Source organism: Microtus oregoni, unplaced genomic scaffold (assembly GCF_018167655.1).
Source record: "Microtus oregoni isolate MIOR12 unplaced genomic scaffold, Mior012 000201F_ref0000476, whole genome shotgun sequence".
Lineage (NCBI taxonomy): Eukaryota > Metazoa > Chordata > Mammalia > Rodentia > Cricetidae > Microtus > Microtus oregoni.
In genome coordinates, this window is record NW_024544860.1 from 318,413 (window position 1) to 337,422 (window position 19,010).

The 19,010-nt window shown below is 38.5% G+C and overlaps 1 protein-coding gene across 1 annotated transcript; it reads left to right on the forward strand.

Moving 5' to 3' along the window:
• Nucleotides 1-6,361: 6,361 nt before the first annotated feature.
• Nucleotides 6,362-18,318, forward strand: LOC121445524 (protein-L-isoaspartate O-methyltransferase domain-containing protein 2-like). The gene is made up of 6 exons (XM_041647647.1): nt 6,362-6,392; nt 7,389-7,719; nt 9,232-9,334; nt 10,685-10,856; nt 14,972-15,099; nt 18,060-18,318. Exons 2-6 carry the CDS (start codon nt 7,413-7,415, stop codon nt 18,178-18,180), a joined length of 831 nt encoding a protein of 276 aa, XP_041503581.1. The 5' UTR covers nt 6,362-6,392; nt 7,389-7,412; the 3' UTR covers nt 18,181-18,318.
• The last annotated feature ends 692 nt before the right edge of the window (nt 18,319-19,010 follow it).

A 19,010-nucleotide genomic window follows, 5' to 3' on the forward strand; every position in this document is an offset into this window, starting at 1 on the left:
GAAGAATGGGTCTTGCATACACTCAATGTTGATACATTTGATTATGGCACTGAAGCATGGGTAGAAGAAGCAATTTCCAATGGTAAAAGGAGACACAGAATACCAAATGTTTTAATTATGGCAAAATGGGTCATATGAAAAGGAATTGTAGACAACGGATTTTCAGAAATAATAATAATAATGCATCTTTCAGAAATAATAATAATAATGCATCTTCTAGAAATAACAGAAATAGGAGGACTCAGCCTTCAGGTTTATGTAGAAGATGTGGAAAAGGCAGACATTGGACGAATGAATGCAGGCCTACAAGAGCTATCTCTTGTATCAGGCAACCTGATACAGTTGGGAAACGTGAGAGGGGGGCCTCACAGGCCCCCATGGCAAACATGGTTCAGTCATTTCCAGTTTCTGCAGAGAACGTGCCTCATCAGGACAATTAGGAAGCCCCATGCCTACTGTTACAAGCAATAATGATCAGAAAGATAAGTTATGTGTGTTTTGGCAAACTTCTATAAATGATCAAAGACCTAAACTGAGAGTGTGTGTAAATGGCATTTTTATTACTGGCCTGCTGGACACAGGTGCTGATGTAAGTATCATTACCCCAGAATCTTGGCATCTGTATTGGCCTCTTCAGAATGTAAATGTTCAGCTGTGGGAATTGGAACCCTATCTCGAGTAAGGCAGAGCACGAGATGGGTTGAATGTATAGGGCCAGAGGGACAAATAGGAAAATTAAAGCCATATGTAGCCCATATCGCAATGAATTTATGGGGTCGTGACCTATTACAACAATGGAATAACAAAATTAACATTCCTGCTACTTCTAGAGCCTATATTTCTGAGAATAATATTAAAAGATATTACAAACGGAGAAAACCAGCCATTTGGGCTGTACAAGAACAAGCAATTGATGTCCCTTCAGAGATACCAACAGCCTTGCCTCCAAAATGGTTAACTAAGAAACCAATATGGACAAAGCAATGGCCTTTAGCTGAGGAAAAGTTACAGGCTTTAGAACAGCTGGTACAAGAACAATTAGATGCTGGACATATAGAAGAATCTACCAGCCCTTGGAATTCTCCTGTATTTGTGGTTAAGAAAAAATCAGGTAAATGGGGAATGGTGACAGATCTCAGGGCCATCAACAAGGTTATTCAATTTTGGATACCATCAAAATTAATAAAGGTTCGGTTTGAAGAAGAGAAGCCACTTGGAAAAGATAAATAACAATTCTTTCATAAGGATGGCGAACATACTGATGGTAAGAAATAAAGATAAAGGTTGGAGGCAGGGTTCTTTTCTTATCTCCACAGGAAAATACTCATCTTCAAAGAAATTGAGGGACCCTGAATATTTAATTACTGATGTATGGACACATTTTGTAAGTATTAATTTTTTTTTACTATGTTTCTTTTTTTTAAATTTATTTATTTATTAAAGATTTCTGTCTCTTCCCAGCCACCGCCTCCCATTTCCCTCCCCCTCCCCTAATTAAGTCCCCCCCCTCAGCCCGAAAAGCAATCAGGGTTCCCTGTCCTGTGGGAAGTCCAAGGAACCCCCCACCTCCATCCAGGTCTAGTAAGTTGAGCATCCAAACTGCCTAGGCTCCCACAAAGCCAGTACGTGCAGTAGGATCAGAAACCCAGTGCCATTGTTCTTGAGTTCTCAGTAGTCCTCATTGTCCGTTATGTTCAGAGAGTCCGGTTTTATCCCAGGCTTTTCCAGACCCAGGCCAGCTGGTCTTGGTGAGTTCCCAGTAGAACATCCCCATTGTCTCAGTGTGTGGGTGTACCCCTCATGGTCCTGAGTTCCTTGCTCGTGCTCTCTCTCCTTCTGCTCCTGATTTGGACCTTGAGAATTCAGTCCTGTGCTCCAATGTGGGTCTCTGTCTCTGTCTCCTTTCATCGCTTGCTGAAGGTTAATATTCAGGAGGATGCCTATATGTTTTTCTTTGGGTTCTCCTTATTTAGCTTCTCTAGGATCTCTAATTATAGGCTCAATGTCCTTGGTTTATGGCTAGAAACCAAATATGAGTGAGTACATCCCATGTTCCTCTTTTTGTGTCTGACTTACCTCACTCAGGATAGTGTTTTCTATTTCCATCCATTGTATGCAAAATTCAAGAAGTCCTTGTTTCTTACTGCTGAATAATACTCTAATATGTATACATTCCATACTTTCTTCATCCATTCTTCCATTGAAGGGCATCTAGGTTGTTTCCAGGTTCTGGCTATGACAAACAATGCTGCTATGAACATAGTAGAGCATATAGTTTTGTTGTATGATAAGGCCTCTCTTGGGTATATTCCCAAGAGTGGTATTGCGGGGTCCAGGGGTAAGTTGATCCCAAATTTCCTGAGAAACCACCACACTGCTTTCCAAAGTGGTTGCACCAGTTTGCATTCCCACCAGCAATGGATGAGTGTACCCCTTTCTCCACAACCTCTCCAACAAAGGCTATCATTGGTGTTTTTGATTTTCGCCATTCTGACAGGTGTAAGATGGTATCTTAAAGTTGTCTTGATTTGCATTTCCCTGATCGCTAAGGAAGTTGAGCATGACCTTAAGTGTCTTTTGGCCATTTGAAGTTCTTCTGTTGAGAATTCTCTGTTCAGCTCAATGCCCCATTTTATAATTGGGTTGGTTAGCCTTTTACAGTCTAGTTTCTTGAGTTCTTTATATATTTTGGAGATCAGACCTTTGTCAGTTGCGGGGTTGGTGAAGATCTTCTCCCAGTTAGTGGGTTGCCTTTGTGTCTTAGCGACAGTGTCCTTTGCTTTACAGAAGCTTCTCAGTCTCAGGAGGTCCCATTTATTCAATGAGGCCCTTAATGTCTGTGCTGCTGGGGGTAAGTATTAATTTTTATATATGTCTTATTAAACATTTCTTTATAAATATATAGAGCTGGTTTTGAAGTTGGACTCTGGCTCAGTCCCTCTCCAATTCCAAGCCTGTTAGTAAGAGAAAAACCCAGAGTTTCTGGAGTTTCTCTCTCATGTCAAGAGCCATGATATGGGACAGAAAGAAATATGAGTTTAGAAAACATCTTTGCTTTTCTTCATATCTATCATACTTTTCATTGAATATATCTATCATGCCTTTCATTGAATATATATATGCATGTCTATATGATTAATGTTTAAGTTTTTCACAATGAACAGTGAATTTTTCCTGAAGTGACATTTGAAGTTTCCAGGAAGAAGATGGGGCCCCACAACAACAACTCTACCTGGTTGATATGACGTCATGATACTGATAGCTGTACTACAAGACCTGTTTTGGATACCAGCTGCACAAGACGATCCCAACTTGGTTAGCTGAAATGGTGCATACCTTGTACAACATTCTGGCCAGACCTCCACAAAATACTCAGAGACTATTTGCAATTTTAAAAGACATTGATCTTGAAATTTAACCATCATTTTACTTTCACAGGATCCTCCAGAAAGAACATCGCCCCTATGACAGCTGGAAGTAATTCTAGAGGATGACATCCCCTCTCCCAGTAAAGTTTACCCCTGGGTTTAGGGACATCATTTAGGGGTTGGAAGGTTGGGGGAGGAATTTTATAAGTTCAGGGATCATTTTGAAAAAAAAAAAGAGGGATGATGGGATAATAGATTTATAATTGTGAGTTACTGCTTTTAGACAAATATATTGGTATTGATTCTTCTATATTGATACAAAGTTAAATTATATTGACTATTGTATGCATGCATGTTTCTATGTCTGTTTAAAACATTTTTATGTATTGACATATATTGTATTGATATATATATATAGTATATATTTACCATATTGCAGTTTACATTTCTACCTCTGATTAAGATACTTATATAATGTTTGTGTATTAATATATATTTACCATATTGCAATGTTTATTTGTACAGTGTTTATATTTGGAGGTCATTATCCTCAATTGTTACACAGTTGTTTATTGTCTTAGTCTTTAAGTTAGATAGATATTGAGAATTATATAGATAAATAGTCATCTAAGTTTGTCATTTATAATTAGACTAATCAGGTTCTCTAGATATATAGAGATTATACTCAGTATAGATAGATAATCTTCGACTCTTCAAAGAGCTGTAGAAAATGGCCTTTAATCTAACTCAGAGTTTCGTGATAGTGCGACACAATTGCTCCTGGCAACACTGCTCTATTCCCGAGAGAATATTGAGCACCAAAGACACTCCATCTGGAGCCTTTCTATTTGGCAGAACTGGCCTTTGGGCAAAGAAATGCCCATACCTCAACCACTGACAGAGATACAGAGCATGCATCAATGGATAAAACAGGACTGTCATATCCTGTATGTGATATGACAAGTAGTGAGTAGTGATAGCAATAGAAGATAAATAGCAAAACATCATCAGATTTAGTACTCACATTTAATAGAGATGACTCGAGTAGCCATTGAGGGAACAAACAAAAGATAATGACAGAAATCATCTGGAAAAGTCCTAATTGAAGCAGCCATTTGGAATTCTTGATTGAGAGACCCAGGGGAGGCTTTCCAGTTGTTGTTGTTTTTTGTTTGTTTATTGTTTTTTAAAGAATAGCAAGAAGCAGATGACTGGAGAAGTTGAAGCGGTCATCTGGATTCTCAAGCCAACTTTCGCTCCATGGGTGAGGTTTCCATGGCTGAATTTCTGGCTTCCTGTTCCTACTGAGGCGTTTTTATACCATCTGATAAACGATAGTCTTGGAAATGGTTAGCGTTTTAGTCATTATCAAGGACACAGTATTTTATTCCTGGGCTGTTTTGCTCTTTCTTTCCTCCATTCATAGAATTAGGTGCCCATCCAGCCCTAGAAAAAGGTATTTTGGAGAACATTTGGAGACCACTGGAAACAAATATGCTAGAGTTGGTACAAGAGAGGCCTTGCTTTCATCATCCATTTTGAACAAGCTTAAACAGCACAGAACAGTTTACCAGTAAAATGCACATTATACTTGATTATGAAAATATTAACAAAAAATTAACAAAGAATGTTGTTCTCTTGTGAGTCTTTAACATCTGTACCCTTGATGTACACAAAACAAAAGCCTTTGGCTAAACAGTGCTGGGTTTCAGCACACTCCTCTTGCAGTCTGTGACTGAGCAGCAGTAACTAAGACCAGCTAGCTTATTCCACCTTTAGATGTTTAGTGTAGTGCTGACTGGATGGTGGTAACTGTTAGAAAGATGGCTGCTATTCTTACTGAAATTGTTTGTTTATTTTGTTTGTTTGTTTTTTGTTTTTTTGAGACAGTTTCTCTGTAACTTTGGAGTCTTTCCTAAAATTCACTCTGTAGACCAGACTGGTTTCTGCCTCCCAAGTGCTGGGATTAAAGGCATGCACCACCACCGCCTGGCGAAATTCTGTTATTTTAATATGGAATAAGCTTTCATGTGAGGAAAATTCAGTAAGATAAACATCTAGTACTAAATGAAACATATCTAACATGGTTTGTGGTACCTGCTAGAAACTGTTAAATATTGGAACTGTGGCAGAGTGACATATTCAGGGTAAAGAGGATGACTTTCTTGATTCAGTAGCTATGTGGTTTTTAAAGGTTCTTTCCTAGATTGGCTTGTAATCATATAAATACGTTACTCTATTTTCAACTAGTGTCCCAATTTTAAGGTGACCCTGTTAGATTGATAGTGTAGCAGTAGGACTAAGTGACTTATCCAAGATTAAGCCCAGCCGTATTAGCATTAAGGACTAGTTACAGCTGGGGGAAAGAGCTCCGAATCTACTTTAGAAGTAGATGAAATTTCAATAGTTGAATCATGAGTTGAAAAATATTATTTGTCTTGATTATGAAGATGGACTATTTTGTCATAAAATAGAAACAAATATGTATCAAGACATAGTTTTTCACCTGTCTTAAGATGTCAGAGTGGTATCTTCATTTCTAGGCTTAGTTTTCCAGGCAGCGCTGTTACCATTTGTGCACATGGATGTGTATAGTGGTTGTCTCTAGTGTTCCAGAAAGAAGACTGAGAGGGGAGGGGAACCATAGTAGTTTTGTCGTTATTGAGGTTCTTCTTTTTTTTATTTTCCTTTTTATTTTTCTAGACAGGGCTTCTCTGTGTAGCCTTGGTTGTCCTGGAACTCACTCTGTAGACTAGACTGGCCTCAAACTCACAGAGCTCCTCCTGTCTCTGCCTCTTGAGTGATGTGACTAAAGGCATGTGCCACCACCTGGTCTGAGACAGGTTCTTATGTAGTCCATGCTGGCCTGGAACTCACTAAAGATGACCTTGAACTCCTGAACAGGAGGCTGTTTTGATTCAGAAAGTCTACAGATCTTCCTGTGACTCCATATTCTTCAGCAGTTTATACCAGCATCACCACCTTGTAAGAAATAAAGTCATTAGTTTGGAAAAGTCACCCAAGGTCAGTATAAAACTGGGGAGGATCTTCAGGGTAAAAAATATTCTCTGTGTACTTACCAGGGCATATTGTATATTAGTAATTGGACCTAAAAGGAATGCTTTCTTCAGCAAGACACTGTGGGAAAAGATAAGAGGTATATTTCTTAGAGGTGAGGGGAAGTTGTGTTAGGGATGTAGGACACACAGTGCTGGCAGGGACAACTTCTCTGCTAAATGTTAGCCTTGAAACTGATTTTATGTTTGTTACAATTAGGTATTTGTCACAGTGTGTTCTATTTGGGAAGAAAGTTTTGTGGATATTTTTACCTACAGTTTAAACATCAGAGTAACCAAGTCAGGTTGGATGGATTGCTTGTTGTGGATGAGTTTGTGTGTACGTTGAGATGTAATGCCCTAGTTAACATTGGGATACCATTAAATTTGAATTTCAGGATGGCTCAAAGGGTAAAGGTAACGTAGGATCCCTAGAGATCACTCCTGCAAATTGTTCTCTGACCTCCACTTGTGTTTTGTGGTGCAATAGACATATCCTCCAAATAATAAATGTAAATTTTTTTAAAAAAATCGAGTCAGTCAAACATCAAATGGCTTATTTGCTGTTGACTTAACTTTCTAGTGGTACTAGGATTTTTTTTCCTAATTAAAAAAATTATGGTGTGTGTGTGGGCTCACACATGCCATTGTGTGGATGAGGAGATCAGAGGACAACCCAGTGGTGTTGGATTCTTTCCTCTCATCTTTATGTAGGTTCTGGGGAATGCACTAATGTTATTGGCTCTGTGTCAAGTACTTTACCCACTGAACCATTCCTTTGGCCCTGTAATCCCTGCTCCCAATACCAGCATCCTTGGAGGGTGAAGCAGTTATTGACAAAAGATACTTCTGTCTTTATTACATTCATATTTATTATTATATTCGTGAAAATAACATGCGTTTAGAGGTTTTATTGTTTTGCTCTTGACTTTAATGTAAATAGTTATTAATGTTTTAATTGTAGTCTTGCTTGATTGTAATCTTGAACATGGGCGGTGCTGTGAGTGCTGGTGAGGACAACGATGAGCTCATTGACAATTTGAAGGAAGCCCAGTACATCCGGACGGACTTAGTAGAGCAGGCTTTCCGAGCTATCGATCGAGCAGATTATTACCTTGAAGAATTTAAAGAAAATGCGTACAAAGACTTGGCATGGAAGCATGGAAACATTCATCTCTCAGCCCCTTGCATCTACTCAGAGGTGATGGAGGCTCTGGATCTGCAGCCTGGGCTCTCATTTCTCAATTTGGGCAGTGGTACTGGCTACCTCAGCTCCATGGTGGGCCTCATTCTAGGTGAGTGTGGATACGGAGCTTGAGTCCTCTCTGCGTTAGAACAATGTCTATCGTTTGAGATAGAAAATGTAGTGGGTTGGTTGCATCCCCTGGTGAAGACCATGAACCTCCTATCAGTTGCCTGAAGCTTAGCTACAGGTGGTGGATGATTGATGAGTTGTAAGTGGGGGGTTTCCATTTCTTTGTCTCCTCTTACCTGTGCTGCTGCATTCTGCTATGAATGATGGAAAACAGCAAAAGTGTATAAATCTTGACTTTATGTGATTTCTTAATTTAATTTAATCATTCTTTTGCTCTTTTTTCCACTGTCATTAAAATCCTTTGGTAGTTGAAGTTCATTGTAGCTGTTTCTGTTTTGTTGTTTGCTACTAAAGGAGTAATAAGTTTATGTATTTTTAAGGCATTTTCAGAGATGGAAGGGATTTCTTAGGTTATCATGTTTGGAGTCATTTAGGCTGTATTCTCTACAAGTTGTAGAATGTATGTATGAATATGGCCATTTCTGATATTATTATCAGGATTACCAACCAAAGAGCTATTGAATTCCTGCCTTGTGTAAAATGTATATTGGGGCAAAGATTTTAGATGTTGCTTGTTTTTCTTCTCAATTGAAATGATTTTTAATCTTAATTTGTCTTTGATTGAGACGTGGTTTCCATGCTTTAAGAAAAGTACACAGGCCCAGATTATTTATCATTCCTCTGACTTGTTTGATTTTACCTGAAAAGTTTTACCTTGACTAAGGTAGTGGTTTTTGTTGGGGGGAATAGATAATAAAGCCACCTAGATTAGAAATGCTAATGAAAAGATCCTGGGAACTTAGGAGATGCTGTACAACCATGAACACTTGAGTTTAAATCCCCAGAACACATAAAAAGCCAAGTGCAACAGTGTGTGCCTGTAATCTCAGTGCTGCAAAACAGAGATAGGCTCTAGGGGCTTCTTGGCCAGCCAGTTAAGCTGAGTGGGAATCTGTCTCAAACAGTAACTTTGGGAGTGGAGATACCTAATGTTGATCTCTGTGCTATGGATACTCGTATGTGTGTGCGCACACACACACATACACGCACACACACACAGAGTGAGCCTTAATGCCTGTGAAGAGAGTAAGTCTGGAGACACTGCCACTCGATACTGCCAGTAGTGATAATGAAGGTGCTGTGAGATACAGAGAAAGCCTAATATAAGTTTTATTTGTAAATATAGATTTTTTTCTTAAATTTTTCAGAAAAATTTCTTTTTCTCTTGCTTTTTTTTTCAATTTGCAATTTTTAAAAAATTGTTCTTTTGATGTTTGAAAAGTCCAGGCATCAAAACAAATACTGTGTTAATGAATAGAAAGACTCCCTGAGTGATTTAGAGCCACAAATGTGCTGAGACCTTAAAACCTCATGAATTTCTGTAATTATACATTACATAATTATCTGTGTTGTAATTAGTAAAGTACAGAAAAACAAATGAACAAGGGTTCTTTTCCTATTCTAAGAGCTTTGTTATTCTCAATATTTTCAGGTCCTTTTGGTGTGAACCATGGGGTGGAGCTTCATTCAGATGTGACTGAGTATGCCAAGCAGAAACTGGATGCCTTCATCAGAACAAGTGATAGTTTTGACAAGTATGGTCAGATGCAACCCATTGGTTCAACTAAGGGCATTAATGATAGATAGAAAAAGCCTGCTTAATATGCATTGATCAATAAACAAAGTATGATGAGATGATCCCAGGTTATATGTGTATCTACCCTAGTTACTGTACTATTTTAATATTCTCTAGTCTTAAGGGCTTTATGGTTTTTATTTTATTTTATTTCTTTGTTTTTTGAGAAAAAGTACCCTCACCTAGCCCTGGCTATCTTGGAACTCACTATGTAGACCAGGCTGGCCTTAAATTTATATAAACCCACCTGCCTCTGTCTCTTGAGTTCTGGGATTAAAGGCATGCACCACCACACCTGGGCAGCTTTTTGTTTGTTTGTTTTTTTATTTTTTGAGACATGGTTTTTCTGTTTTACAGCTCTGACTACACTGGAAATCAGACCAGGCTGGCTTCGGATTTACAGAGATCCTCCTGCCTCTGCCTCCCAAGTGCTGGAATTAAAGGTGTGGGCCACCATTTTCCAGCCAGCTTTGTGTTTTATAACTTATGACACTTACATTAACTTTTCATCAGTATAGTAAGAGAAGAGAACAAAAACTTTATTCAGTTTTCATATTCCAGTATAGAAAACTTTTATCACCTAATGGTTTCTACAATAGAATAGTTACGTTTGTCTTTGAACAGTTTATGTAAGTAGCTCTTGGTGTTTAAAACATGCACTAAACTTCTTAAAGAATGGGAGTTTCAGAGAATAAAAAGTGCTTTTTTTTTGCTGGTAGTTGTGGACAGAGGCAAGCAGATCTTTGTGAGTTTGAGCAAGTTGGTCTACATGTCAGTTTCTAGGCTAGACAGTAGAGAGTGCCTGTCCAAAAAGAGAAAGTGCTCTTTAAAACTTCCTGTTGGGATTGGCAGAATGGCTCAGGGTAGGTAAAGGAACTTGCTGCCCAGAGTGATGATTTGAATTTGATCTCTGGGAACCACCTGGTGAAAGGAGAACTGACTTCTACAAGTTGTCCTCTGAAGTTTTCATGCATGCATGCGGTACATGCATGCACACACACACACTGAAATAATCAAAATCTGCTTGTCATGCAACTGAATGTGGTGTTGCACATTGTAAAAACAGTGAAAACTGATGGCTGCTGTTGCTTTATATTTAGATCATGTTGGAACATTCACTTTCATTTTATTTTGTTTGTAATTTCTAAGGATCTATTTATATAGTAATACAGCTTCTAGCTCCTGGATCCAGAAAGTGTTTCCTTGTCTGTGATTTTATAATTAAAACATAACCTATGGTAAGCACAAGTTTGTTTTATGCACTTGTTGCAATGACACATATAGTTACAGAAAACTTCTTTCTTCGCAGATTTGACTTCTGTGAACCTTTGTTTGTAACTGGCAATTGCCTAGAGATTGCTCCAGATTGTTGTCAGTATGATCGTGTGTGTTGTGGAGCAGGTGTGCAGAAAGAACACGAAGAGTACATGAAGAATCTTCTTAAAGTTGGAGGGATCCTTGTCATGCCCTTGGAAGAGAAGGTCAGGTTCTCTACACAGCTGATGTTGTGTATACTCTCCTTCACAGTCAGTTTATCTGTACTACTTTTGCAATAGCTTCTGCCGTTTTATTAACCGAGGGCAGGATGGATATGCCTAGGTCTTCCAAACCCTAGGTGCTATGTCTGAACCTTCCCTTACCTCCTTTTTCTCTTAGATTTGTTCTTTTTGTTCTTTTTTCCTTCTCACCACTAATTTTCTTCCTTCCCTCCTCTTCTTCCTTCTCTTCATCTTCATCCTAGCTCCCTTTGTTGTTTTTGTTGTCTTATAATGGTCTACTTGCTCAATACTTGATGGAAAGTATTTTACACATTTTTTCCTTTTCCAAAATTTTCTTGTATAGATTGTCTTGTAACTTACAATATTTTACTTAAAAGAGGTCATGAATGTAATTTTAAGTCATCTAATTTTGAATCTATATCATTTTGGTATTTAAAAGTTGCATTTGGTTGATGCATGTCTTAGGTGTGTGTGTTTATGTATGGGTATTCACAAGTGTGTGGCCACGTATATCTTCCAGTGTGCAGGTATGTATGTCATGTGCATGTAGAGGCCAGAGAATTGACATCTGGTATTTTCTTTGATTGCTTTCCACCTTATGTATGGAGGCAGGATTTCTCACTTGAAACCAGAGTTTACCAGTTTGCCTAATCTAGCTAGCCAGCTTGCTCTGTGGATTCCTTGTCTCCACCTTCCGGCTGTTGGGATTACAGGTGAATCACACCATCTGCCTTAATGTTTAATTGAGTGCTGAGGGTTGGAACTCTGGTTCTCCTGTTTGCATGTCAAACACTTTACCAACTGAGCTATTTTCCTAGCTCAGTTTTCCTTCTTATTTTTTTAATCTATTGGTTTTCTTATTCATATTTTCTTTACAACTGATTTATTCAGGAGAGTAGGTTATTGGTCTCGTAGTGTTTTCCTACACTCTGGACTTTTCAGTCCATAGATGCATGTTCTTCTGTCCTTTGTATTTTCTACCTATTGGTAATTATATCTAGAGGCTTGGTAGAGTTTACCTTTGTCATATTTTGATGGAGGAGAACAAAAGAATATAATCCATGTATTAAAAATAGACATCTGCTCTCAGTATACAAAGGATTCTTTCTGAGATCACTTTCTTCCACTCATGATGACAAAATATGGAGATGCCTCAGATCCTTTTATAAAATCATGTCATGTGATAGTGGCATATGGACTACACACATCCTCCTGTGTGCTTCAGAATTCCTCTAGATTACTTGTAATGTCTGATAGAGTATCAGTTGTAACATGGAGGGCCAGTCTGCTTGTTTGTTGGGGTTTTTGTCTTGCCCAGTACCCCACAACTGTTTAGCCCCAAAGAAAATCACACATAGGTCTCCATAAATTATAAGCTGATTGGCCCATTAGCTCTAACCTCTTACTGGCTTACTCTCACATCTTGATTAACCCATTTTTCTGATCTATGTTAGCCATGTGGCTCAATACCTTTTTACAGTGGGGCAGATTACATCCTGCTGCTTCGGTGGTCTAGGCAGGAGTGGAAGGAATCAATTTCCTCCTTCCCAGAATTCTCCTGTTCTCATTACATCATTTCTTCTCCCTGTCTGGTTTTCCCGCCTGTATTTCTTGCCTGGCCAATCAACGTTTACTTATAACATGATTGACAGAATACAGACAATTCTCCCACACCAATCAGTACTATATAAATAGTTATTGTGTTGCCGGAATAATGACAAGCAGAAAGTCTGTACATGTTCAGAAGCTGACAATTATTTCTGAATATTTTTAGTATATAATTGCTTGTATGTTAAAAACCTTGGATCTCGAGGATAAGTTCTACTTAAGTATGTAGGTACAAGCAGCTTCTCTGTTTACTCATCCTTGTAAAATGATAGTAGCCTGATCCATTGTTTCATTGAGAACTATAGAATAATACATTTAAATTCCTTCATTTTTTTCTGTATTTAGGTGCTGGTTAACTTTGATAAAGAGAAAACTGCTTATTACTGATTTGGTCCCCCTGAAGTATACATTATGTAAGACATATAGGATAAATTTTGGTTCTTAATGTTTGCTTATTAATTTTCTAAGTAATTTGCCTTTTTTTTATCAAAGGGAGGTGACTAATAAGGCTTTGTTTGTCTTTTAGTATCACTAATTTTGATTGAGATCATTTTAGCTCTAGTTAATTTGAAAAGGATGGGCATCCTCATACTATCTCCATCTGTTTATCTAGATTATGAAATACAGGCTTATAGTTTTATTTAAGGTCTTACATGTCATTTATGTACTATGCTTAAATGTTTGATGTTCATTCTAGCTAGAAACTATCCTTTAAAAAGAAAGTTTCTGGGTAGTTGGATGGTGGTGGTGCATGCCTTTTATCAGGTGGAACTCTGAGTTGGAGGCCAGCCTGGTCTACAGAGCGAGTTCCAGGATAGCTGGGGCAATACAAAAAAAACAAAAACAAAAACAAAAACCCTCTTCTTAAACAAACAAACAAAACAAAAAAAGATTCTAGGTGATGAAGAGATGGCCCAATGGTTAAGAACATACTGTTCTTTTTTTTATTTGATTTTTTTATTGTAAATAATATGTATATATTTACAATATATTGTAAGCAAAACATGTATACAATATATATTGTTTTTTATTCTCTTTTTTTTATTGAGAAAAAAAAATTTCCGCCTCCTCCCAGCCTCCCCACTCCTCCCCCCTCCCAGAACATACTGTTCTTACAAAGGAACTGAGCTCATGAAGATCTGTAACTCCAGCTTTAGGGATTCTGATGTTCTGTACTGGACTCTGAGAGCACTGGCACTCATGCACAGACCTTTGCACACACACATACACGTTTTTTTAATCTTCAAAATTTTCTGAAAGAATGTTTCTGCTGTTATCCCTGAATATGATTAATCTTTAGATATTTTTTCTATATATTGTGCTGCTTAATCCTTTTAAAGAGTCTTAATTGTGGATGATTTTCTGAGTTAGATGTTTTTAGAAAAGATAAGCATATAAACTTATAAGTTCTATGACTTACTTGGCTACTTACAGACTGTCCTAGTCATGTTAAACAAATGTGACTTTGTTGTTAAATTGGATTCTTAGGTACTAATTGTATAATATAAAGTGTTTTAATGATCTACATTGCTGTGTATCCGATAACATATTCCACTGCACCTCTGAAGTGCAGTTAGTGAGAGTAAGGACAATTGCTTAGATATCCAAAATGACACATTTATGTTGAATAAAGTCACATCAACATGGTGGTAGTGTCTGGCCTCTCCTGCTCCCTTCCTGTTACAGGTGCAGATGGCTTGCACCTTAGATGTTTTGTGCCTCAGATGCCATTGTAGCTATATTCCTGAAAGCAGCACACTGAAAGCAGAGTTTGTACCTTTATAATCACACAGAAACTATATTAATTATTACACTCTTTGGCCAGTAGCTTAGGTGTATTCCTAGCTAGCTCTTACATCTTAAATTAACCCATTCCTATTCATCTATATATTACCACGAGGCTGTAGCCTACCCGTAAGGTTCTTGCGTCTGTCTCCTATATGGTGTCTCCTTGACTCTGCCTACTGTCTTTCTATATCTCTGTTTGGATATCCTGCCTGGCTTTACTCTGCTAAGCCATTGGTCAAAACAGCTTTATTCATTATCCAGTAAAAGCAACACATACACATAAGGACATCCCATATCAGCACAGAATTCAGGGTTTTTTATGGTTGAAATATTGTGGCTATTGTGCATCTTTGATTATTTTTACTGAGGACAGACCCTTCCCAACTTATCCCCAATCACTCTTTTGAAGAACCCTAGAAAATTGTTTGGTAAGAATTTTTCTTCCTTATCTCATTCTCTTCTAGCCCTTTAACTTGCTTATCATTTGTATTTCTTGTAAACAGAAGGTAGGTTAAGGAGTTTGAGTATGTTCATGCTAAGCATTGCATAATAATATATTGCTGTTAGTTGTAATTCACATCACATTAGGTGTTATATAGACAGGCTATTTCATATTTAGATTTCATATATTGAAACGATTATACTTAAATGTAAGTTGTCTAGTAGCCAAATCCTTTGGATATTCTTGTTTTGTCTTTGAGATAGTTGACCAAGATAACACGCACAGGCCCCTCTGCTTGGGAAACAAAAAAGATTCTGGCTGTTTCCTTCGCCCCTCTGGTCCAACCCTGCTGTTCGGAGTCAGGACAACCCAGACTTGTTCAGCTACGTGAGTATAAGCATCTACCTGTCTTTTATGTCTGGTTAAAATCAGAATAGAAAAAAAGTACAAAAAAAATCCCTTTGATATTAAAGAGTGTTAACCTCCCTTATTTCAGCCCACAAATTATACAAGATACTTTCGGCATTTAAAAAGTCTCTCTATTTAACCCATCTTAGATGATTTTAGTCTTCTTTTAAATCTATACAATGTTGTTACTGATCATGCATTTGAAAGTAGCAGATTCACAGAAGAGCTAATTTTGCCATGTGGGAAGCTCAGGCAGTTTGCTTTGCCTGCTGGGAATGTGTAGTGGCACCTGCACACAGTTTTCTCTTTCTCACAGTACCTGTCTCATGCTGCTGTAAGCAATATGGATGAGGAGCCTGTTCTACTGTGCGACTAGGAAATTTGGGGTAGCCTCATATGCTCTAAACCTTTGTGTTTTTATTTCTAAGATGTAGACTCAGCATGGAGCTTAAATAGGGTGATATTCATTCTGATGTTTTATATTTTAAACAGTTCTCACAGAAATAGGATTTCAAAGTTTTGAAGATTTAGGATTTCCAAGTGAAGACTATTCATCATGCTTTCTGATCACTTAAAACATTTAGAAAATGTGTGTGTGTGTGTGTGTGTGTGTGTGTGTGTATGCAAGAAAGAGAGGGAGAAAAATATAATAGAAATGTGAATTATTATAGATTGAAAACAAATACATTTTGGTGAATTTTTTACAAAACATTTCAATTTGTAATAGTCATTTAACAAATTGTCCTACTTTGTGTGTCATATGAAATTCAGTTTACAATTAACAGTGAAACATACCAAGGAGTTTATAAAGACTAGGGAAGGCATGTACAAGATGTTGTTATGTTGTGCTTGATTTTGAGGGTGAGAAGGAATTCCCTTAAGAGAGGAGGAGTAAAAAGAGAACCAGGAAAACCAAGGCAATAGAGACATACACTCTGTGGTGTTGTCGTGGGATGTGTTGGAAAAACTTGACTTATGTGTAGTTTGGGTTTTAGTTCATTGTATGGCTGTGGAGAGCCTCAGATGTTATTGAAGATGCTGCAATGCCATCATTTGGAGGGTGAATTTGTCAGACTGGTGCTCTGAAATTTTATTCTTTCAACAAATGTGGCCTATGATCTTCTGGCATAGTGGCTGGATTTGGTGGAAGACAAGGACTCATGAGAGCATTTGGAAGACTTTGAAGATCTGGTTAGAAATGAGTGTTTCTGTATGAGGATTTGTCAAGCCTGGATATGTGTTGCCTTCTCAAATGCTCACTGTGAATGTTTAGTGATAAACATTCATGTGATTTGGTTAGCATTAACCAAAGCTGTGTAGGGTATTTGCAGTTTCTGTCTTCCCAGATTTTCCTAGATCACTGATTTTTATGAGACCAAGGAAGTAAGAGAAACCGTATAGCAAAGCCAGCCCACAATGATGCTGAACAACTTGGACATGCACTGCCTGGAGTATCCTCCTAAGTGGCCTGTATTCAGGTTGGAGGCAGACATCAGGCAGGAAGTTGGGGTTTTCCCCATCAGGCAAGAGACAAAGATTGAGACTACACTAGCTTCAGCAGGAAGGGTTCAGGGATACATGACCTTTCTGAGGAGCAACAGGAGAGTCCAAGGTATTGATATTATTGTCTATGCTAAGTGTGGGGTAGGATTGTCTTGACTGGGACGAAATTTCAGCTTAGGGAAATGGTCTGTATTACTTAAAGTCATAGAATAGATATAAAACCAAGGATCATACTGAGAGAGAAGCGGAGTGGATACTGGAGCCTTTGGGGGTATCATAAGGCCCAAGGAAGAGAAGTCATAGAGAAGGGATATGAACTGAACCAGCTATTCCTGGTAGTCCTTAGAGAAAGCTCAGTAGGCCAGAGTTGGTGCTTGGGAGCCCAGTAGCCAGTGAGGGACTGTTTTTAGCATCTCAGGGAAACAGCTGAATTGCAGAGGTTCTAGAACTAGTCTTTCTTGAATTGAGTTAGTGAGAGCAGGATATACCACAGGTCATTTGTTGAACTACATTGGGGGATGCGGGAAAGATACTGCAGAACCGTCCCAAAGAGAGAGCACAGCCCCATGTTCTCAGGGACAGAGGAAAAGAGAGAAAGGTTGGTACCTCTGAAAGAGGGAAGAGGTATTGTTTGCTGTTAGAACCTGGTCTACAGACTTGCATTTCTGCAGGGCAGAGGATACTGGTGGTCTTTAGGCAGGGTTTATGATTTAGGTAGCAAATGCTGCAGATAACATGAGAGTCCTCTCTATAGGGTGGCATCTTGTTTGGAGAAGGTTATGTGCACTGGAGGGAAAAAGGGTTTTAGATTTTCTGTTTAATGTATTTAAACCCTTGGTCTCTAATTCCTTTTACTTTGAGAAAAACCCTTATTACTGCTATGTGTTTATTGTTAGCTTAAAGTTGTGTTTGGTTTCCATTTTTTTCCCTTTGGTGTGATTTGGAAATTTTGTTTTTCCTTAAAATGGTTTTAGATTTTCATTTGTCTACTTTATCAGAAAAATAATATATAAATTACTATGAAACTATTAAAATAGATAAAAGGATGTTCGAAATATAGATTACTGTATTGTTGAGTAGATGTTATCATGTCATTGAGCAGAGTAAATTGAGTTATAAACTAGTCTGCAAGAACAAACCCTAAGGTTCCAAATTCTGCTGTTGACTGATGTATGGCTAGACAGTATTTCTTTCCTTTTCAGAGTTAAGAATTAGTATATGTGGATATGTCCTTGAGAAACACGCATGGTGCAGAGTAGACCACTAGTTCCTATTTTGTTAGAATTAGTATATGTGGATATGTCTAAGAAACACGCATGCAGAGTAGACCACTAGTTCCTATTTTGTTAGAATGTTCCCCTTCTTTGAAGTTCTTCCAGCAAGTTAGGTGTGGGGTTGACCTTGCCCATGCCCATAGGCTCTACCCCTGTCCACAGCACCACTGGCTGTGCGCAGCCTGCAGGACCTGGCCAGACTTGCTATCTGTGGCAGCATCAAGAGGGCTATGCGCCAGGAAGCCACCAGAGGAGGTGGACTGAAGAGCACACCTATGTTTAAAAGAAGGCGACTTCGTCGTCGGCGAATGGAGACCATTGTCTTTTTGGACAAAGAAGTCTTTGCCAGTCGAATTTCCAACCCCTCTGATGACACCAGCTGTGAGGATGCAGAGGAGGATCGGCGGGAAGTGGCAGAGAGGACCTTATGGGAGGCCAAGCCTGAGCCACCAGTAAACTTCCTTCGCCAGAGGGTATTGCGCCTCCCATTGCCCGACCCCCTGAAGTACTACCTGCTGTATTACAGGGAAAAGTGAGCTTGTGGGAGAGTGGGACCAGGATACCCAGAACAAACCGCTGGCCAGGTACACGTGTCTTTTCCCTTCATTGGTTCCTGATTATCCTCTAAAACTTTCATGCAATGGTGTGATTTATTTAAGCACAATCCAACAAGAAACTTCATTGAATTATTTTCCTCAGTGGCGGGGGTGGGGTGGGGTGTGCATCTTGTTGGTTTTGCTGTAATTTGAACTCACTGGGACCTGCATGATATCTGCTCCTCATGCAGGCAAACTTATACATTGAGGCTGGAACTGAATTGTATTGGATCCTGTGTGAAGCAAGGGGCATGTTTGGAAAGGTGTGAGGGCATCTTTGGGTGTGACATACCACTATTCAGCTTGAATTTATGTCGTGATTCTATTGCTGGCACTGAGTTCATCTGACTTTTGTTGTTTTCTAGGTTGGGAAATGTTGGAAAGCCTCTCTTATTTTAATCAAATCTTATGTGAAATATCAACTTGAAATTTTTAAAAGGAAAAAAAATGAGATGCAGGAGGAAGAGGAATAAAATATAAAACTGCCAGACGTCTTTCTGAAATTTCCAAAGGCTTC